The sequence below is a fragment of the Drosophila sechellia genome, chromosome 3R (genome assembly GCF_004382195.2).
Source record: "Drosophila sechellia strain sech25 chromosome 3R, ASM438219v1, whole genome shotgun sequence".
In the NCBI taxonomy this organism is placed as follows: domain Eukaryota; kingdom Metazoa; phylum Arthropoda; class Insecta; order Diptera; family Drosophilidae; genus Drosophila; species Drosophila sechellia.
In genome coordinates this window covers 16,955,425-16,976,882 of record NC_045952.1, presented here as the reverse complement: position 1 = coordinate 16,976,882, position 21,458 = coordinate 16,955,425, and the positions used below count along the sequence as shown (strand labels likewise).

Here is a 21,458-nt window from a genome sequence, read left to right as displayed (position 1 = left end):
GCGGGCCAACGTGGCGTATGCATAATGAAGATGATCGAAGCGATGCTGGCTACGCATACGGGCCACCAAATCGGACGTTAATTAAATGCTGCCATAATAGGATAAAAACTTGTACCAGCCACTCCCCTTTCCGCTTCCGCCCCCATTATGTGGCTCGTTAAGCTGCCACATGACCCCATCTTAATGAAATGAGAAAACGCTCGATGCGCACATGCCACACTTTGGTTTTTCAATTTTTTTTTTTTTTGTAACCATAACCATATTTTCATTTATTATGGAGAAACATTGTTCGTTTATTTTTGCATTGTTTAAACAGAAAAACATACTTGACTCCGCTTAGGTTAGCATTACCATTTTATCATTTTTCGTAATTTTTAATAATTTCTGTAAGTTTTCCTTTTTTTCGCTATTTGGGTTTTTGTTTTGGGTTGTTTTGGGAACCGCAATCGAATCGATCCGTTCGCACTTACTGCTTAAAAGTCTTATCAAGACCGCTTAAAACCGACCTCTAAATGTACAATTATCAATTATGAATATTTTACACAGTAACTAGATGATGGACTACGTAGAACAATTTTGCGGCTGACAACCAGATAAAAACTTATCCATATACACTGAATAACCATCTATATATATATAAATATAGAGGGGGCTAGCCTCCCCATCTATTCACTTCATTCACTTCAGTTCCCAACGTGCAGGGTGTTTGATTTCGGTATGAATAAATAAACAATCGAGGGCCTAAATTATTTATGTTTGTGTATTGTATATATACAATTGGACATTTCTGCTTCAATAAACCCAAATGATACTGTAAACCGAAAGGTTCTCTATAATTGCTGACTTTTGGCCGGTTTTGCGGTGATTATAGCCCTGTGTGCAAAAGCGAAATGAATTTCAAATGATGTACAATGAAAACACTGATTTTTGGGTCGAACAGCAGCTGCTGCGATTTTGTTACGTTATACTTTCTCATTAATTTTTCCCGACTATGAGTATGAATAGTGCATGTGGCCTGGACTCTTCCTGTTGACTGTGGTTGATTAAAACTCCTTGCGTAATACTGCCTGCCTGCTTGGGGATGTCTTATAGATAATACTCGTTGAAGGACACACTGTATATGTACACTAGTTCGTAAGACTTCGCTCCACCGCCGCTCTCATTAAATGCACCTGGCGAGGAGTGGTTCAGTCCCAACTTGGCCGGGACTTTTGCTCAGCGTTTTGGATCTTCGACTGCCAATGCAACTGCCTTCCGGATCAGCTCCAGCTCCAGAGGCCCACCAGACCGGCGGCCAGGTTGCTCCAATTCCATTTAGGGTTCCAGTGCCAGCGCCAGTCGGGGCTCCACTTCCAGTTGCCGTTGAGGTTAGAGTTCCAGGCGACAGACGCCACCGTCATCGACATCCAGGTGGCAAGGACGAAAGGCACGGACGTGGCTGAAAGGGGACGAAGGCAGCTGGCGCTGCTGTTGCCGTGCTGCATGGCGGCCGGATGTTCCCCGTTGATGACGTGCACCACCACGGAGGCGGCATCTGCAACGAGTGGGAGTGGCGGGAAATGAGAATGTGGCGGTCACAAAGTCACATTAATTGGCCCGGGGGCACACTCGCCAAATTCAGTGCTCGAATCCCTTGAAAAGTGAGGAATTTATATATGACAAATTCCACAGGATACGTATAAAATTACTGCATTGATGAGCGGGTTAAAAGTTAAGTTAGATTTAATCGAATTTTAGGAAGCAACAGAATACGCTTTTGTCTTTTGACACGAAATAATTTATGAGTTTTATTAAACTGATACTTGCCTAAGCAAACACCTGCGTTTAAAGTACGTGTAATTATTAGATTTACAATAATAGAATGCAAACTTTGCACAGAAATAGAAGACCTAAATTCCACCCATTAGGAATATCCAACGCAGACAGTGAGTTATTTATAAAATGTATAAAAGGTATCAATAACTTTATACGCCCACCCAGGAAAAACTCAGCCTAATGAACAATCACTCATGTTTTCCATTTCACTTCCGAGTGGCTCAAAAAGTTCAGAAGACTTGTGCGAGCAGATTGTTGCTATTTTTGGAGTACTCGTAAGTAATGTCTTGCCTTTTAAATTAAGAATTGAACGAGTTGCTAAGACTTTTACAACTTTGCTTAAATTAAAGATTAATCCCCACTGAAACTACTGCCAACTCGAAGTAGCTTTCAGTTACCTGTCTTCCTTGCACATTTTTTTGGCAATCAAATTTTGCGAGTGGAAGCTGGACGTGGAACTGGGACTCACCTGAGCTGCTCGGGGAGCACGTGTAGTTGCCCGAATCCGCCGGCGTGGCCTTGGCTATGAGCAGCTTGCTGGTCCGTGTGGAACGCTCCGTGATGACGTTGATGCCACCGCGCTGCGAGTAATTCATGACCCGCTTGCCCTTGTACCAGTAGATGAACGATGGCGGCACCGGCGACTGCACCGCCAGGCAGGTGAGATTGATGTCGCTGCCGCTCTTGATGAAGAGCTCCGCGTTGCCCAGGATCTTGGCCCGCGACACTGCCGTTGAGAGGTAATAAAAAGCCACACGGGGCAAGCCATTAATTAGCACACCGCCCATTTAATGGCCATCTAACATCTCATCCCCCATCCCCCCATCCACCGGTTTCGATACTCACCCACAACGTTGAGGCGGAATCCTTGGCTGATCTTCGGCTCCGTGGACACCTGGCACTCGTAGGTGCCCGAATCCCGCGGCTGCGGCGATGAGATGCGCAGCGTCCACTCGTCGGATCCCTCGGAGTGCAGCGACTGGAAGCGCTGGTCGTTTGTGTACGTTAGTATTCCCACCGTCAGGATGTGCAGGTCGCGCTTCCTTATCCAGGACACCTGGCGGAGAAGGAAGTGGCCATTAAGTCCATAATGCGTTGAGCCCATAAGTCATTAGCTGCGGCATCTTTTAGAGCATAAAGACTATTTTATTAAAATTCCTACACTTAAAAACGGTTTCTTTTCTCAAAGAAATATTCATTATATGCAAGGATATTATCGCAGTCGGTATTTCCCTTTATCAAAAAAAAGCAGAAGTGGCCATCTCGTTATTTTTATACACCACTGCCACTGACTCAGTATTTTTCAATTGTACAACTGTGCTGGTTTTCGTAAACAAAAAATTAATTCAATCTAACTTTTGTTGCCACTTGGCACCAGCAAAAAGTTGACCTACATACACACTCGAAAACGTGTATATAAATTTAATAAAAGCCTTTTTCGGCTGCCTTTCTTGCACGAAAAAATGCATGCAGCTGTCAAAGTTGCAGATGAAAAATTATTTCGTGCTCAAAAGGGGAGTTGCTCGCATTCGAAAACATTATAATATGTTTCTATGTTCGTGCTGTGATGCTTTATATGTGATACACAAAATTGGATGCATATAATTGCATACTGCTGATGCCACTTAAATATTGACACAAACAAGATTATCTACTCTAAACTGCTAAAATGAAACTAAATCGACTTGCCATCTAATATTTGCATCAAAATGTTTTCAAGCCATTTTTTCAATTTTTTTCAAAGTGAAAATTGCTCTATTTGTGTTATGGACTGAACTTTATGACATCTCTCTAACAATAGAGAAATACGCCAAAAGTTTTGGTCGACGAAATAAAAAGTTTTCACTTAATATTCAGTGGGGCAAGTCGCAAATCGTTTCACATGGCTAATCCCCAAAATAATAACAGAATTGCTCTTTTATATGTTCGTATAATTAGCAGGATTTTTCTCGGCCAACAAAAGTGTGTGGCACGGCTTAAAAGGATTCCTGCCACTCGTTCTTTGTGCTCCTTGCCAGAAATTGTGGCACCTGAAGGATGCTTTAGCTCCGAAGCACCAAAGCTCCGTAGCAAATTGAGCAACTTTAAATGGTTGCCCAAAGTTTTCCCATTCGTGGGCGGGAAAAACTAGAAATTCATTAATTGCCTGTTACGGCTTTGTCTGGACTCTAATTTATGGCTGCAATTGGGTTACTTAGTGTGGCTCAGCCCCACAATAGTTTTATACACATTCCAGAATCCGGATTTCGTTTATAGGACTTCTTCTCCATTCTGCCAAGAGGGAAAATGAAGCACTCGGTTTAGTGTACTGCTTAATTTGCTCGTTTGTTTGGGTTCAATTAATTATGGATTAGTGCCTGGCAAGCCTCGTCGTGCTCATAAAGAAGCTGCTTGATTTACATTTAAATTTAAATTAAAATACATACATTCATTAACCGGTCGTTTGCTAATACACAATATTCAATTAAAATTAATTGCATTTCCCCAGTGCAAATAGTTTCAAGGCGAAACATTGGTCAACACCGTGATTATTCGTTCAAAAAAGCCACAAAAAACAAAAAAAAAAGGGAAACCAAACAATTAACACATTCGTAATAAAATTTTCTATTAAAAAATGGCGCTTTTTATAAGCCCGTTAATACGCAATGTATGATTGATTAATGAAAAAAGTTAAGTAAATCTAATAATTTGCAACAAGCAACCATTGAAATGTTCGTTTTAAGCATATTAACTAAAGGGTTTTTAGTTTTCATAGTTGAGTTGAGTTGTAATATGTTAATTAAAGTGCACAACATATTTGGAAACAATATGGAGCAGAAACTTTCTTCATAAATCAACAGCACAATGGCAAGTGAACTAGTTCACTTCACTTGAGCTACATTTTCGAATAGCGATTAAACTTCGTTTAGTTTTCCTTCGGCTTTTCCTTTGGACTCTGCCACGCCCACCCCCTGGAAGTATGCAACGAAATGCGAAAAATTCCATTTAGAGGCAAATTTTCATGTCGTGCATATATTGCGACAATCAATTAGCACGAAACTTGGGCGAGGAGCACGTTGAGTGACTGGAAAATGAATCGCTACGACTCAGGATTCGTGCAGCATGCAGCATGCAGAGCCGAGAATGTTGAATGCAACGTGCTGGAGACACCGCCAATTAGCCGCATATAAGGGGAGACAATGCCTCGGCTGGAGGATTAGGGACACCGAGCAGAGTTCAGAGCTGGGCTCCGTATGTTGGATCCACCCCAGCTCCAAGCCCGGCGTTAATTACTCAATTCAACTGACTTGCTGAAAGTTGGGCGGGCGAACGAGCGTTGCTGACATCGTTGTCGCTTCCTGGCGGCGAATCGGGGTCTACGGGGTCCGAGGTGGGATCTCCGGGGTATACGGGGCAAGACACGGACAACGTAAAATTTATTACACCGCATAATTGCACAGCCACAGAGCGCTTGCTTGGGACAAAAGGTTGAGCAGGCAGTTAGGTGGGGGTTAGGGCGGGGCTGGCTTATGGGTCAGGGGTCAAAGGGCTGAGGGCAGAGGGCAGTGGGCTGAGGGGTGAGGGCGGTTCGGAACCCAGTGTTGTTGCATTGCTAACAAATCGCTCGTAGCGGAAGCGAAGCCGTGTTACAAATGTGCAAACCAGAGCGAGCCAAACACAAAGTGCTATTGGGCGTTGGGATGGGGCGCATGGAGCGCATTCAACCCACAGACATTCGGGGATGGGTGTAGCCACCACCACCACCATCGCCACAATGGTGGGTCCAACCGCCAACTTTATGGCGTAATCTTTTAAAAGTAATCTACAAATCTGCCACACGACCGCCGCAGGTCGTTTGTTTTGCTGTATGCCTTATGCCCTATGCGAATATAATGCTGGGGAAACCTTTGGGGCGCATGGCGCATTAATTGCTGGCTGGCTCCGCAGCCGTGCCCTGACCCCCAACACTTACCGCTCGATCGCCCAGATTCCGGACGCGGCAGTGCAGCAGGGCCGCCTGGCCCACGGTTGCGGTGACCTCACGCCTCGAGGAGTTGTCGAAGTACGGCTGCGAGTACGGGGTTTCCCAGTAATGCGGCGGCACCTCGCCACCGACCATGCCGCAATCTGTGAATGAACAAACAGTGGATGCAGACCCATTAATACCTATGTGCATGTGTATGTGTATGCAAAAGATGTGGAGTTTTGTAAGAATATCACTTAAATTGCCCATCAATTATGCACGTTTGCCGGCGAAAGAAGGTCGTTTTTCATTTTCCAAATAAATAAAAGCTCTACAACGAAACGAATTCTATTTGGGGCCTTAAATCACCTATACGAGATTTATGCGAGTTGCGATTAAGAGGCTGTTGAATGAGTCTTTTGGCTTAAATCAAGACTATCATATCTGTTCTTGTCATCAGTGTCAATGGGTTTAATTAAAATAGACATGCAATCGACCAGTGACACATTGACAAATTCGAATGATCTTTAATGCTTAAATAGATTATTTACTTTCATTACCGCTACTTTAATTGTTGATAAACTTATACAAATATAGTAATACTTTTATAGTTATTATAAAATGAATCGGACAGTGAAGAGCACTTAAGTCCCTGTACATTTTAAACTAGCTACATTCACTTTCAGCGATTTATATGGCTGCGGCTTTGATCCTTTTTCCTTCTTCATTGCCTATTACGGAAAGGATTACACCCACATTTTTTTCGTCGTGCGATTTCGTTGAGGAATACCCACCGTGAATGAGGAGCAGCCACAGCGGCACCAGGCAAATCGCTTTCAACGCTCCCGGGCAGTCCGTTGTCCACATGTTTTATGCTCTCCACTCGGCTGCTAGCTATTTGGATGAGGGCGATGAGGAGTCCTCCGCTCCTGCCGGCTGTTGTATTTGCTCCGTTTACGGTTTAAGGTTTAATAATCTGCAAAGGAGGAAATATTATTACCAGGGCTCTTTTTTATGGGGCCAGTGGCGGAGGACGCGCCTTGGAAAATAACTGGGGGAATGGCAAAGTAATTTGCCGCACAAATGATGAAAGCCAGATATATATCCGTAATATGGCAAGAGGAGTGGGGTTACTACTGTGTGGAGTGGGTCAAGTCAATATGGCTTCCTTGTCGGCCGGAAAATTGCCTACCCATCTCGGCAATTGTTTAGTACAGTGCGTTTCATTACTCCGAGATGGCCAAACGATTGAATAATAACAATAAACTTAATATATATATATATGACACAATTGAGCCATAATACAGCGTTAAATATTAAATGAGCAATGAATAATAAAGTAAAATTCATGCAAATTATATGATTATTTTATATAATTCCAACAAAATTACCAACTTCAGTTGCTAGTTTTCCATTCAAACCCACTATTCAGAATATTTTTCCCACAACTACGCACTGCAATTATTCGACAAAATATTCAATTATAGCTGAAACAAAATTGGCTTGTTTATTGAAAAAATTCAACCATTCTATGGCTATCTAATTTAATTAATATAGAAACGAGCTGAAATTAGCTTTATAACTGGGTCAGCAAATTACTGCTTGTCTGGCAAATGGCAGCTGCGTTTTCCTATTGCCAAGAATATATAATTATATTATATATATTACGAGCAAAATATCCCAACAGGTTCAATCGAACCAATTGCGCACACCATTATGCTGTGGATCTCTTCCAGAATCCAACAATTAAGCATAAATTATTGATTCAAGGCGACTTATATGTGTGCATATTTATGGACCTCACTGCACCACAATTCCAATTAACAGAACAAGAGCCATCGCAGGCCAGGGAAATGCGAAATGGGAAATGGGAAATGGTTCTGCTGAATGTCGGGTTAATGAGGTTAATGCCGGATGTAGCCTCAGCTTTTGGTTTCGACTTGGTTGCCAGGGCAAGAAAATGCGTTTCAGATTCGCCACAGAAAATGCATTCATGGTCGATGGGGGTGGGGAGTCAGGCATATTGCATTGCAATGTGGGTAAAGCAATTACAAGGGGGAAAGGGATGGTCTGGAGGGGTGGGGAGGGGAGGATGGTATACCCCCGCAGCGAATGGAAAACTAAGGCAAAAGTCGAAAACTTCGTGAAGGATGAAATTAAAAAGTTTCCACAAGCTGAGCTCCTGGCTAAACGACCTTGTCAACTATATAGTTTTATCTGGATAAACTCGATATTGCTTTCACAGACTACCTTCCCCACTCGACGTTCCTTTTGGCGAATTTGTCAGTCTGGTGCCAGGACTCCCCCGAGTCCTCGGCGTGGGTGTCCCTCTCATTATTTATGACTCCAACTCGGTAATCAGTCAGCTCGTGGCGAAAGGGGGCACAGTAAGGGTAGGATCCTAGAGCGGTCGTTCATAATCCCGGTCATTACTCAAAAATATACATTTGTTGTCAGTCCAATTAGCTGCGTGACTCCAAGGGTCAGCAGTCCGCTCCCAGGTCCAAGCCATTTGTTTTGGTCACTTTTGGCCTTTCGGCCGACGGCTTTTCGGTTGCCTGGTGCCTGGTTTTCCTGCTTTTTTCCGGGAATATAATAATAAAAGAGGTTGCCGCGACGGGCTTCATTTTTTCGCAGCTATTACAGCGGAATTATCGCCTAGCCGTACAGTTCCCCCGTATGCCGGCGCCCTTTCGACTCTCCATGGAAATTAAACAAAAGTTTTTTGTTTTGCCTTGCCTGGCCGGGAACAACATTATTCTGTTGTTCTTTTGCCTAACTTTTCAGGCCTGTCAAACGGAAACGGCGGACAAAGGGCGACCGCAGTTTGGCCAGTCAGCCAGGACCCTATTTATCGTTTGTTTTTCCCCAGCTTGTCCTTCTGCCGCATTAAATTAAATTCCTTCACTTACGGGTCTCGGCAATGACTTCCAAATGACACCAGCGTCATCCTCCACGTAATCCAAACGGGCAAAATCCTTGAGCTCTTTGATTTTACAACTGCGTTACACTCGATCTTGGCTTTGACATTCGGTTGCGCAATGCGCAATAATTAGGCGGGCCTGCTGGCATGGCTCATTCAACAGTTGCACAATAACGATTGGCATTCAACAATGCCGTAATTCACCAACGTCACAGTTCACCAATCAATTCGGTTCAACAATGGTCAAAAAAGTGGCCCAATCGCAGACACAGGTTTATTTTGGTCTGGCTTACTGGCTTACTTGGGTGCGTGGCTTAATAGCGCGGATTTCGAAAATATATCCGTTCGGCGGAAGTGGACACATGGACACGCACGCACACGATGACAGCGAGGCGAGCGACAAGGACGTGGGCTTTATATTATTATATTCGTATAGTCGGCAATGTGCGTATGTGTATGTTGGCCACATTAGGTGCCAGCCAGAGACCTATAGGTATGCACACTTACACTGAGATAGGGGGAAGCACACAGACACAGTCACAGTTACAGACGCACACACACACACGAACACACAAGTTCGAAGGATACGCGGAGAGAGGCATTTTGTGTATCCGTCTCAGAACGTGACCAACGATGGCTCCGTGGGATTTAGTTATTAAACGGCTTTTGGCTTCTGCCTTCACTTCATTCCCTCGTCTGTTTTCATTTTTAAATGTGGCACAATGCGATGTGGCGATGGTGTTGCTCCTGCTTCTGCTGCTTCTGCTGACACTTTCCCTTTTCCCGGTGCTTCCCTTCCCGTATGAGTGATTTATCCGACGGCGACAACGGAGCAGCGTTCACGGGCATCCTTGTGTCAGGATTCGCGTGCTGGAACTGATTTCGAGACCATCTCGGCGAGCGCAAGGAACTTGCACCACGACTCCGAAACGCGAGACTCCGAAAAGCGCGCTCCCACGCAGGCGCACAACCGAAAAGGACCTTCGAGGATGCGAGAGGATTTCCCCGAAAGTCAGAGCATATCAAATATTAATTCGCCATCCATTTGATGTCGCTTTCTTTGCATGCCTGATGAGCGGTTTTATTTTAAGGCAAGGGTTTATTTTCCTTCCTTAATTTCGTCGATTTCCGTTTTTCAACCCGACTCGGCTATCCTTTGATTTTCCAGCTAACCACCAAGCCGGATCGTTTTGCTCTCCATCCTTCCTCCGTCACACTCTCTCGCTCTCTATCTCTCTCTCTCTTGGGCTTTCGCCATCTGTACTATCTGGGTTATTAGCACAACCTGCCTCAATGCGAGACCGACTGGTAACAGTCGGGCCGAATCGAAATCCGAGTGGTGGGAATCGTTGCCAGACGAACCTAATATGCTCCATAGTCACGTACAAATGAATATTCGTAGTAGAGACGCCTTCGTTTTGGCATATTAATATAGTCTACATTTCGGGGCACAGGCAACCCGCACTTTTTTGTGTCTTTCTCGCACATGAATGATTTACGCCGGGCCATGTAAATGTGATTTTTACCGCAATATATAGGTATTGGTTTAGCCATAGGTATAGCCATGGGAATCCTTTTAGCTTATTCGCCATCGAAACGTACGCGTACCCTTCGCCCCCTCCATTCGCGCAAAAACAATTGAACAGACAGTTATAGGCCAATTTAAGTTTATGTCCATGCGTCGCACTCGAGAGAGATTTGTGTGGCTTCGTTAAGGGACTAGAAAACGGGGTATAGTAGGGCTAAAAGCGTTATAAGGGCTATAAGAGGGTTTAAGGGGCTTATGGGGTCTATGGGTGTTATGGGTGTTATGGAGGTACGACCAACACCTGTACCTCGTCGTCGTTGCTGCGCCGACCATGTCAAATGTTGCGTGTTATGGCCGCAAATGTGGCTGTCGAAAGCGTAGCCCCCTCTCATATGCCCACTCCACCTACACCCACTACCCCCGCAACCCACCCGCATTCAGAAAACTCGGAACGGGCATTTCAACGCATGCCTTACGAGCTCATAAATAAAATGCCCACCCGGTTGGAGGCCGATAAAGTGGAGTGTGCTTGACTGGGGAATGCCCTGTAGGCCTCAAAACATCGCAATGCAAATGAGCATGGCGCCGGCGAAAGAGACAGACGCACTCAAACGGACAGAGACAGGTGGCTGGCGAGCAAAAGAGATAGCAATATAACAGCGAGCCAATGCAACAGAAAATTGACAGACAATGGCCCTGTAATTGACACGCCACCTAGCGGACATTACGAATGATTAAAGTTGTTTTGACCCTCCCAGTTGTATGTGTGTGAGTGTGAGTGTGTGTGTTGCCACGAGTTGACATTTGATTATAGAATTCCATTACCAAACAATTGAAATGGGAATACATCGAGTTGGCCAGAACGGAGGCAGAGCCGCACTAAACAGTTTACAATTTCTATAATTAAGTAAGCACGCAATCAGGTCAAACGGAACACAGGAAGAATAGATGGCTTGGATAATTATAGAATTAGGATTTGATATTATCAGATAGATTTTTTGGAACTAAAATCTTTGAGATACGATTAGAAATGCAGTCCTTCAGTCGATTTATACTAAAAGGCATCAACTCTTTTTATTTTATGTCCATGATCCTATAACTTACCAAAGATATTGCATAAGTATAACACCAACAAATATACTCTGCTCGATATAACGAGTCGACAGTTCATTATATCCTCACTCTACTCGGTAGCAGGCTTATATTGACTCCAGTGCGATACTTAACGCTTGCTGGGCCATTCAAGAAATCAAATTAGTGGAGCAATCTATCCACCCCCATGGATGCCCACACCCATGGCCGTAGGCCCCACCCGCTGAGATCCTATCTGTTCACCTTTTCGCCAGCGAATTTATTGTTGCCAATTAATTTGTTAAAATTAGTGGAGCAGGCCTTGTCGTTGCCCGTGCATTGTGGTAGTTTCAATTGCCAGCTCCACGGGAGATGGGGCTTTTCTCTTCGGGATTGGAAAGGGGAGGTGGTAGGATGGAGCTCTGTCTTCAACTGCTTATCGATAAGCGAAAGTGGGCATGGCCCCCAGACGTCGTCGCCCGTGAAATGTATGCCACGTACACGTATTTATCCATTGCTTAGCTCGCCGATGCCATTTATTGCTCACTGCGAAAAAGGGGGATGGGGGGGTTGTCCCAGGGGCGTGGCCAATTGGGGTGCTGAAGGGGGAATTGCAGGGGCTTCCGCTGCCTTGAATGAATGCTAAATTAATTTCAAATGAATACAAATGGCTTTTCGCGTTTAAGACCAGACCCAAGCAGTGCCAAGAAGCGCAGAGCGCAGCAATAAACTCCCCCATCACACAGCCAAAAAAAATCAACGGCTTCCTGTTAAAAAGGACCCTCGAATTTTAAAGTATATTTCGCTTGGCCATTTGAAAGTATTTTATTGCAGTCAAAGCACTTTTATTAGTAAGTAAATCCCGGATTTCCAATTAGCCCCAAGAGCAACTATGCAAATGCATGAATGAAGGATTTCCAAATAATATATTTATTGTAGAAATATAGAAATATATATGACTGGACAAGTTCAAATAAATAAATACAAATAAATCAAATTCAAATTATTACCGTGTCAGAAGTGGAAAAACAGATCTGATGCCATTTTTGTTTACTTTGCAAGTGAAATATGAGTGAAATATACAAGAATTTTTCAACGCCCGAGGAACAAACATTAAAATGTGTCAAAAGAAAAGCGAGATGCAATATATCAAAAACATTTAATTATTTGAAAAAGGATAAATTAATAAGAAAACAGCCTGACCAAACCAATTAAATCTGTAAAATATAAGTTATCCTCTCAATCAGCATATTTCATAAATTGTTGAAAAGGAAGGGCCAATTCATATATGCACTTTTCCCCCTTCATATCAATCATATTCAAAATGTGATATCATACATTTGTGATTTACGACTTCAGTAAACTAAAAATACATTGAAGCTGGTTTTATTTGGAATATCAAGCAAATGGCATGGAAATATTAAACGATAGGCAAATATTAGCTGCAGGTAAATACAAAACACAATCAAGACAGGCAGATACATTTTGTAGTTACTCCGTAACTTAAGGATATTGAGTAACAAGAAATTTATCGGAGGACTCACTAGTATTTTCTCCCAGTGCCCAACTGAGTCGTTTTGTCTGTCCCTGTCTGTTTTACATTTCTTGTTTCGTTGAAATAACTCTACGTCTGGGTCTTCTGTTGGCCGTGTGGGTGCTGCCTCCTCCTCCGCCTGGCCACCACTTCTCGCCCAGATCCTGCTCCGAAGACGATTCTGATTCGTCTACCGGGCAGAAACGTTCCGTGGGCCTCCATGTCGAGTTTATCAGATGCAGTGGTGGAAATTTACAACGCCACAGTCCGGACCAGACAACGTGGCCGTTAATTCAATTCAACGTAAGCCTCTTGGAGCCCAGGGACCCCGGAACCCTGGAAACCCGGAAAACCCCTTCCCCTTCCCACCGTTTGGAGCTATTATCCAATAACTAGAGAAAGCGGCTAATCGCGTGAATAGTTTGGGCGGCGTAATTGATGTTTACGGCAAAAACCCATGCCCACTCCCAATTGCGAAGGCGCTGGTGGAAAATTTCCATTTCGTTGACTAGTTTTCGGAGTTGGGCCTGCACACCTGCTGGGCTCTTTCAACGATGCCTTGATTTAATGCATTTCATTGAGCAGCAACGACCACGCCCACCTAACAACCGATGGGGGATGTGGGCACACCCCCCTTTTGGGGCCATTCATTTAACTAAACCCAACCCCATCCCCTTCCCCGCCGGCGGCTAACTGGCCTCACAAATACTTGCAGGCCGGCCACTTTGCATTCATTATTCAATTTGAGCCGCATTTAGATGCCAGCCTGATTAAGATCCCCATTGTGTCGAGCTCGGAGAAAGCACTTTCCCAAGAGGTGTCCAACTAACACAGTCGATCGGGCAGCTCCGTAGGAGAACCATACAGAATAGGTTACATCGATGCCTCTGGCCGAGCGCATAAATAAACGATGAGATTCCCTTTGAGATGCCACCGCAAACTGTCAGCGCATCTGGCGGATGCGACTGATGGGTATCGCGGAAGGACAAGGATTCGGAGATGGAAATGGAGACGGATCCGACAGCGAATCGTACTCCGAATTGGGGGAATCCGTATTGATTGACTCGCTCTGGTTCAGGGCAGCGATTTGAATTGGGATTGGGAACTTGAGGATGCACAGACAGGACAGACGGGAGCGGACAAGCGATGAAATGGTATTGATTAATGCAGTTAATGGGAAATCAGTTGCAGTTGAGCGTCTATTAACCAACGTCAACTTTCCATTTGCCGGCCAGAAAGGTCGCACAAAAACGCGTAGAGCTGCGATTTCTCGGTTGATTTGGTCCTTAGAACTCAGCAATTCCGTTTGCAGTCATTCTTCTTGTTATTTATTTTGCTGCAAAAGTGACTCAATGAATTTTCCATTCAAACTTGAAGTTGAGATTTGTACTCCAGCTTTTTTATTTTTATTTTATTATAGAAAGCATAGTGCAAGCAGAATAACTTAAATCAATAACAAAATTGCTTTAAAGCGAAAAGATTGCAAATTGCTTATATCACGTATACGACTGGTTGTCTGGCGTACAAAATTACAGCAGTTTCAATTTAAAACTTTTAATTTGTTCAACCGGTTATAATTGGTATATACACCAGCTGAATTTCTAATCATGGATCAATATTTGCCGGCGGCGTAGAAAAACGCGGCTGAGTTTCACTTGCAGCTATTTAGTTATCATGGCTAAATATTGATAAATCCCCCACATTTCAGTAGCGATTTCCACACGATCCCCGAGTTGAGTTCGCTCCCCAAAGTGTTTTTCTACGGACTTTTCTCCACTCCTGCCGGCGATAGCATTTCATCTGCCCCCGGAGGACGAGCTGCCACGCCTCCCGCCTTTTGGACCCCAACCACATCCTCGCTTTCACATATTTATGTGTCACATGGTCAGTTAAACTTGTGCATTGCCTCTTCCGTTTGGGTGTGCGGGTGTGTCTGTGTGTGGATCTATTGATTTATGGCCAACACACACAGCACACCCAGCAACTGATGAAGGAGCGAGATAGACTGAGAGGAAAAACAAAGAAAGCTGCATGCGATAGACTACAACAATATTTATTTATACTCGACACAATAATTAATTACTTTTCTTCATCCGTTTGTGCAAATAACCAAACTAACTAGGCGAACAGTGCGTTTCGCAACTGTAGGTCGCCTAAGTGGCTGCAACGGGTGATAATTGCCTAATAAATTATTCACTTTTCTTTGGCTTGTGGATTAGGCATATTCCATTCCATTAATAGTTGTTGGCAAGTGTCGATTGCTCTAATGGACATTGGCTTCATATAATATTGAAACGCACTTGACTTTTGCTCGGTTTTTATGAAATTTACATGGTATCAATAATTTCTGAAAGTGCAAGGCATATATATAAATAAACATATTGATTCAGAGTGAGAATAGCAATATATTATTAGACATTGACATTGCCTTGCAATTAGGCAGGTATCTAATTTAGGTATTTTTAGAGAGGTAAAATTATTATTATATATATATAATTCATTCCATCTGCTCTTTGCAAAGGCTAAACTATTTCTTAGATTTTTGATGATGCCCCGAACTCTCTATTTTGGTTCTTTAAAGTCCAGTCGACATGCACATGCCTCATGAATTGCTGCGAAGCACTGTGATTTATAGTTTTCGCACGCACTGTATATGCAAATATAGTGGCCACTGCGGGTGCACTCGATAATCCCCTGCTTAGCCCCACTTGGCCCCCTTTTTCCGCCAAGCGAACTCAACACCCCGGAGGGCATTTACATAGATGGTTGAGCCGGGAGTTTTTGGCCAGCAATGGAACGAATGGAAGGACTATGGAGAGGGAACTGGACAGCATTCAGCATTCAGCCGAGCATAAGCATCTGATATGCATCAAATCTAACTCAATTGCTGGACCGAAGAATAACCAGGAAATACTTGCGACTCGAGCTGAGGGAAAACTTTGGTTTCTTTGTATGAGGAATCCTTTCTCGTTTTTCCTGGATGCCAATCCCCCTGCTCCCTGCCTAGGGGTGCCCAATGTCCTTTGTCCGTGTGTCCACATGTCCGTTTGTCGGCTGGCTGATGTCCATCTTCAGTCGACATTTTCCTTTCATTTTCACAAGTGGCTCAGCTTGGCTTTTTATATTGGCATCCTGATTCAGCTGCTGGGTTTCTGGAATCCGAGTGAAAGGTGGTGGAATGCGGTATCCTGGCCGAAACTCCGCTTTGGCTTTCTATGCAAACAAAAACTCGTCGCTTCGTTATTTACATAAGCCTAGACATACAGACATATGGGAGCAAGAGCACACCCCACACACACACCACTTACACACACACACACACTCATGTGTTTGGCGAACAAATACATAGATGGCCATATAAAAATATGCACATGGCGATGGCTGTCTCTGCTCAGTCAGTTGTTTTCATGCCCTTGCCAAAAGTATTTAAATTTTTGTCAGACGTTTGCATAGCTGTATGTATATATATATATATAAAACCATTCAATAAAAGTTTTATTACAATTCAGGCGAAAGAGAACGCACGCTTTTGCCAATAAATTGTTACTAGCATCAAAAAAGAACAACTCAATTCTTATTAAATTCACATTAATTGGTACATATTTCATTTGAAGCTTTCCATTCAAGAGTATTCTATAAATTTTAAATCTTAAATTTCAAATGCATTTTGCTGCATTTCTATGCTATTACATATGTGCATTAAGCCAAGGGAAATTACCAATGGCTAAAAGCTGGGGAGATTCTGCAGCTCCGTGCAGGGGAATTCGCATATCTATGGTCATATATATCTCGTGTAAAGTGGTTTGTTTTGAAGACAAATGTTCTCGGCAAGTCTGCGTGAAATGCCCCTAAATTCTATTATCGAAGGACTTGCGTTAGTGTATTTAGGGATTCGCCGCTCGAATCCTTTCAACCCATCAAACTGCCGTTGTTGTGGCTGTCGCTTCTGCTCCTGTGGCTCCTGCTCCTCCTCCTGCTGCTCCTCCTCCTGCTGCTCCTCCTGCTCCTGATGCTCCTGTCTCTTGAAGATATTTGGCTAAAGGCTTTTAGGACTCAGGACTCGTTCGGCTGTTAGTTGCCGCTTCCAGCGAACATAAAAATGCCCTTAAAAGCAACAGAGACAAACGAAGGACGAAGGACTAAGGACTCTCGGACGAATCTAGGCGAATAAAACGAAAACAGCCAAATATAAAACTTATACCGAAAAGGGATTGACGGATATAAATGGTGATATGACCTAAGGTCATTTGTATAAAATTAAGTTGAACATCATAAAAAAATAACGCACACACAGACATACAAACAACAAATAACAAAACTTGCCCGCAGCTAAAAGTGGGCGTGGCCGGGAGGGGCCATAACGCCCTCCAGTTATTTCGGGGCTTAATCAAAAAAAAAACTTCAATTCGATTTACAATAAGCCGGTCGGCGTGGCGCGTACAAACCGGAAAAAGGAAAACTAAATTGTGATTCTTAGAATCGGCGGGCGAAAGTTTTCATTTGCCTGTCCGTTTCCGCTTTTCCGTTCAGCCGAGCCTTGCCTCGCTTTCCTTCCATCTTTAATAAACATTTTTATGCCGTATGCTAATAAAGATTCTGCCTCTCGTCGCTGTCTCTTCTCTTGCTTTTTGGGGGCCCAGAGCTATTTGCCGAGCTGCCGAGCTGCCGAGCTCCTCCTGCCCCCCACTACCACCCATCCATCCACTTTTAATATCCAGCCACGTATGTCATGGCAAGGAACCATTAAACACAAAACACAACGGAAAAAGTTAAGTCGCGGGAGGACGGCGGCGGTGGAAATGTGGAAATGGAAAAAGGGCCAAAGAAAAGCAAAGCAGCGAAAAAAAATTATGCCCCAGACGCCGCTGAATTTTAAATGAGCCTTTATGGGCTTCATTTCAGCGTGTAAATTATCTCATTTGTCAGCAATTGCGCTGTGTGCGTGTGCCCCCGTGTCTATGTGCGTGTGTGTGTGTGTGCAAGTCCTAGGCTATATAGTCGTGTATAGGGGCACATAGTGCCCCTGTCCATATGCGACATGTACTCAGCCATTTGTAAAATGATTCAATGGCGTCTCCTGTCATTTAATGAGATAAGCACTCGCTTGGCCCGATAAGATTGCGTGGCATGGCAGCGAAAGACAAAACGGGTAGCATATAGTATTTAAATATAGATATCGTTCATCATACAAGCAAGGGGGTTGATTCATTAATTCCGAGTCTCCACTTGAATTACAGGCAAACGAGGTCTTGTTTTTGGGGATTAACTTTGGCGCGACGTTTTTTTTTTTTTTTTGTTTGTTTGTGCCACTGAAGTTTCACAATTACTGAAATGGTTTATACAAAAAAATTTCGCTTATAAAACACTTAGGTGTGACAGCCAGAATAAAAGACAGTCCTTACATATTTCCAGTGAGTAGCAAAAGTACCTTGTAAATTGTTTTTATCAGCTTACAAGCTACTTTGACTCAAATCCCTCCATCTGTTCTGCTCATTTGGATTTTTGGGCATTTTCCACGCTTTCTGCCATATGATGGGTGTATCTTTAAAGCACTTTAAAAGATTTAAAAAATGTGTTCAGCAAATTGGTTTATTAAAAAGCTTAGGATAAATATCAAATGCGAGATGGAGAGCAAAGTTTACTTATCTCTTTAATGAAATTGGGACTAAAAAGTAGATTCCGAGTGGGTATTTACTTAAGTTCATGCTTACAGCATGCTTACAAAGCACGATCGTAATACTTTTGCTGGCCAAGATAATCCTGTTTGGATAATTGAAACAATCACATTCAAATGAATTCGTATTTGACTTTTGGCCAAGAGTGCGGAGGGATGCCTGATTACTGGCCATCTAAAAGTCAAAACTTTCGGTTGGCAGTAGCAAGTGGATGCAACAGCAAGTTGCGACCGCTGATTGCATGTCGCCTTGGAAAAGCTGAAAATCGTGTTTCCGTTTTCGCTCGGCCAAGAGCGACTTTAATGGCAGCTCAAGTGGCGAGCGAGTGGAACTTTCTTTTTTGTTGGTTTTTAGTTTTATTTTTTATATTTACTTTTTCCGTTTTTCTTCGCTTTTTTCTAGGGGGAGCAATGGGGGGCAATGGAAATATGAAAGCTATGTTGGAAGGAAAATCGGTTCTCAAAAGGATGAAAAGAGGAGCGCGCCATTCTGCATTGATGATGCTGCAGGTTTTCCTCGTATTTGGAATCGATGATGTGTGTTCCCGAATTTTATGGGACAACCTTCGCACACGCTGCCATATAGTAAATTTATATCCGCTCGAACAAAGCCGACGCAAGGGGATCGAGCTGGAGGAGCTGCGGAGAGCTGGGAGGGGGAGCTGGAGTTACGGTCACGCCGGGCCGGAGACCCAGACCCACCTTTTGACAAGGGCATAATTAAAGCATAACAGCAACAAAAAGCGGAGTGGGAGGGGGCATAGGATACGTTAGCGCCGCCCACTTCGTCCGCGACGAATACCCACCAACTACGGGGTGAAAACAGGTTGTTACTTCCTTGCAAACAAGGTTCCGTTACCGTTATGTATACGGCCACATCTACATCTGCATATATATGCATGTCGGTGAGTGTAGCAGTGTGTGTGTGTGTTGGTGTGTGTGCTACAGTTTTGGGAAAAAATATAATAGCGCTGCAAATGAACATTTTATTATCTCACCACTGGCGCGCGCACTTAAGGGTTTTGGGGCTGGGTAATATAAACATAAATAATTAATTATGTTTTCTTATGCACCATAATAATGTGGCACGACAAACGCTGCTTAGAAACTAGGCAACTAAATTTCGAGGCAAATTTCTTGGCAAGTTTTGACAATATATTTCACTTTTGCACTCGCTGCGAGTATAAATTTATTGCGGTTGATAAACAGATTTAATTAAGTTTCTATGTAGTTATTAAGACAATTTCCCAACAATCTGTGTCTTGAAAGAGCAACTTTTAGCTATAGAACCACAAGTATAAGCATTCTATAGATTCGATAGCCACTTCAACGTTTTCGACTTTCAATTAGGAAAGTTAAAGCGACGAAACTTGCGATTGCTATTTGGTTGACCGCACCTGTGGGCACAGTGTGTGTGTGTATAAGTATGTGTTGCTGTGAGCTTGGCGTATAAAAGAAAGCACGTTATTGCCAATTTAACTTACATTGTGCATGTGTCTTTAAACAAAGATTTATGTACCCACTTGCATGCACGCCGTTGCCCAGAACTCGTTGCTCCAGACCCGCGATTCCTGTGTAACACACATTTGGGGGCGCGATTTTCGGGGGCTGAGCTCCTCCTTTCGCTGTGTTGGTGAGGTCAGGTGCTCGGGCAATAACTCGCTATGGATGGGTATATGTGGGTTTGGGTGTGGGTAAAGGTGTGGGTGTGGGTGTGGGGTGCCCACTTAAATCAGCATAATGATATGCACTTATTGTTGTGGCAAATTTGTTGCGGAAGTGCTGCGAAAACCGCACAGGATGGGGCCCAGTTTCAGGAGTTTCCTAATTCCCAAGCCAAGATCCTGCCAAGCTATACGCTTTTCATATATTCAAATCTAGTCAGCCTATGTTTTACTTTCACACTCAAATAATACGTTTCAGTAGCCTCTGACTTTGAACTCACACATCAGTCACAAATTAGTAGCACTCGCACATCAGAAGTTGAGAAGTCGGAGCTGGAAAAATATCAATTAAAATCTTTTAAGACAGTACAGTATAGCATACCACTAAAATGGCCAAGCAGCAGAATAATACAAATGATTTGGCTTCCGATCCGAATTCGCGTAAATTAAAGTTTGCCGGCATTTGCAAACTAAATAATGACGAGCTGTCGAGTCTCTACAACATCGATCAGTTGACCGACGAGGAGCTGGCGTCCGTGAATCTGGATAGGAACTCCCTTATCGATGACTATCGTCTGCTGCACGAGGTGTCGCAGATGAAGCAAATAGAGAAGGAAGCTAATAGTATCCCTGTTGCTGCTCCAGCAGAGCAAGCAAAATCCATGGAGTTGCATGAGCAATTCGCAACTGAGATGGAGAAGTACCTTACCAAAAAGTACACATTCCCAATGCTCAACCACTTGATCAAGTTGATGAGTTGGGAGACGGAGCCGCAGACCATTTTCAACGAGAAGGCATTCCAGATTGATGTCAATTACCATGAGGACGAGGAGGTACTGCAGCTGGAGCCCAATGAGCGTCTGTTTCGCCGCCTCATGTCCTTCTACGATCATCTGGAGGACATTTTCGTCAAGGGCAATCGCAAAACGGCCTCCGACCTGGTCTTCAACGCAATTATCCGTTTGATCGACCGCTCTAATGTGGCAAAATCTAAAAACATATAACACAGCAATGCTATAAGAATGCTGAGTTTGTACCGCTAATAAAAAATATGTAATTATCCTACAGATGCTCGGTAATTCCGCATTTTCGATAAGGTTTATGATTTTCACGATAAGCCTGGCCAAAAGAGGTGGCAGGTTCAACTTCTCATCAACCAACCGCATGTCGATGTCGATTTCTTCATTTGCCTAATACGAGTCGACGCCGTCATTAATCTAAAATATGGCTCACACACACGCACTCACTCCCACGCACACACACACACACCAAGGCGAGCATGGCGTGCATGTAATTATGCTGGAAA

At 43.7% G+C, this 21,458-nt stretch overlaps 2 protein-coding genes across 4 annotated transcripts; one reads left to right on the top strand and one right to left on the bottom strand.

Moving 5' to 3' along the window:
• Positions 1–268: 268 nt before the first annotated feature.
• LOC6606816 (hemicentin-2) lies at positions 269–9,567 on the bottom strand. Of its 3 annotated transcripts, none has more exons than XM_002031577.2 (6): positions 8,671–9,567; positions 6,553–6,734; positions 5,768–5,922; positions 2,662–2,872; positions 2,285–2,542; positions 269–1,534 (listed from the first exon to the last, which is right to left on the bottom strand). In XM_002031577.2, exons 2-6 carry the CDS (start codon positions 6,623–6,625, stop codon positions 1,260–1,262), a joined length of 972 nt encoding a protein of 323 aa, XP_002031613.1. In that variant the 5' UTR covers positions 6,626–6,734; positions 8,671–9,567; the 3' UTR covers positions 269–1,259. The 3 variants fall into 3 exon arrangements, with proteins under 3 accessions (XP_002031613.1, XP_032577987.1, XP_032577988.1); XM_032722096.1 differs by having other exon boundaries at positions 9,189–9,567; XM_032722097.1 differs by lacking the exons at positions 6,553–6,734; positions 8,671–9,567 and having other exon boundaries at positions 2,662–2,939; positions 5,768–5,843.
• A 10,807-nt stretch (positions 9,568–20,374) lies between these two features.
• On the top strand, positions 20,375–21,219 carry LOC6606815. Its single transcript, XM_002031576.2, has one exon. The coding sequence runs from the start codon at positions 20,542–20,544 to the stop codon at positions 21,154–21,156; it is 615 nt and encodes a 204-aa protein (XP_002031612.1). The 5' UTR covers positions 20,375–20,541; the 3' UTR covers positions 21,157–21,219.
• The last annotated feature ends 239 nt before the right edge of the window (positions 21,220–21,458 follow it).

Bases quoted from the DNA above. Each gene is read 5' to 3' on its own strand.
- LOC6606816 (XM_002031577.2), bottom strand. From the start codon at position 6,625: ATGTGGACAACGGACTGCCCGGGAGCGTTGAAAGCGATTTGCCTGGTG. The intron at 2,873-5,767 runs GTAAGTGTTGGG...CTTCTCCGCCAG, and splicing joins GGAATCTGGGCGATCGAGCG to GTGTCCTGGATAAGGAAGCG. The intron at 2,543-2,661 runs GTGAGTATCGAA...TCTCAACGGCAG, and splicing joins ATTCCGCCTCAACGTTGTGG to TGTCGCGGGCCAAGATCCTG.
- LOC6606815 (XM_002031576.2), top strand. From the start codon at position 20,542: ATGGCCAAGCAGCAGAATAATACAAATGATTTGGCTTCCGATCCGAAT.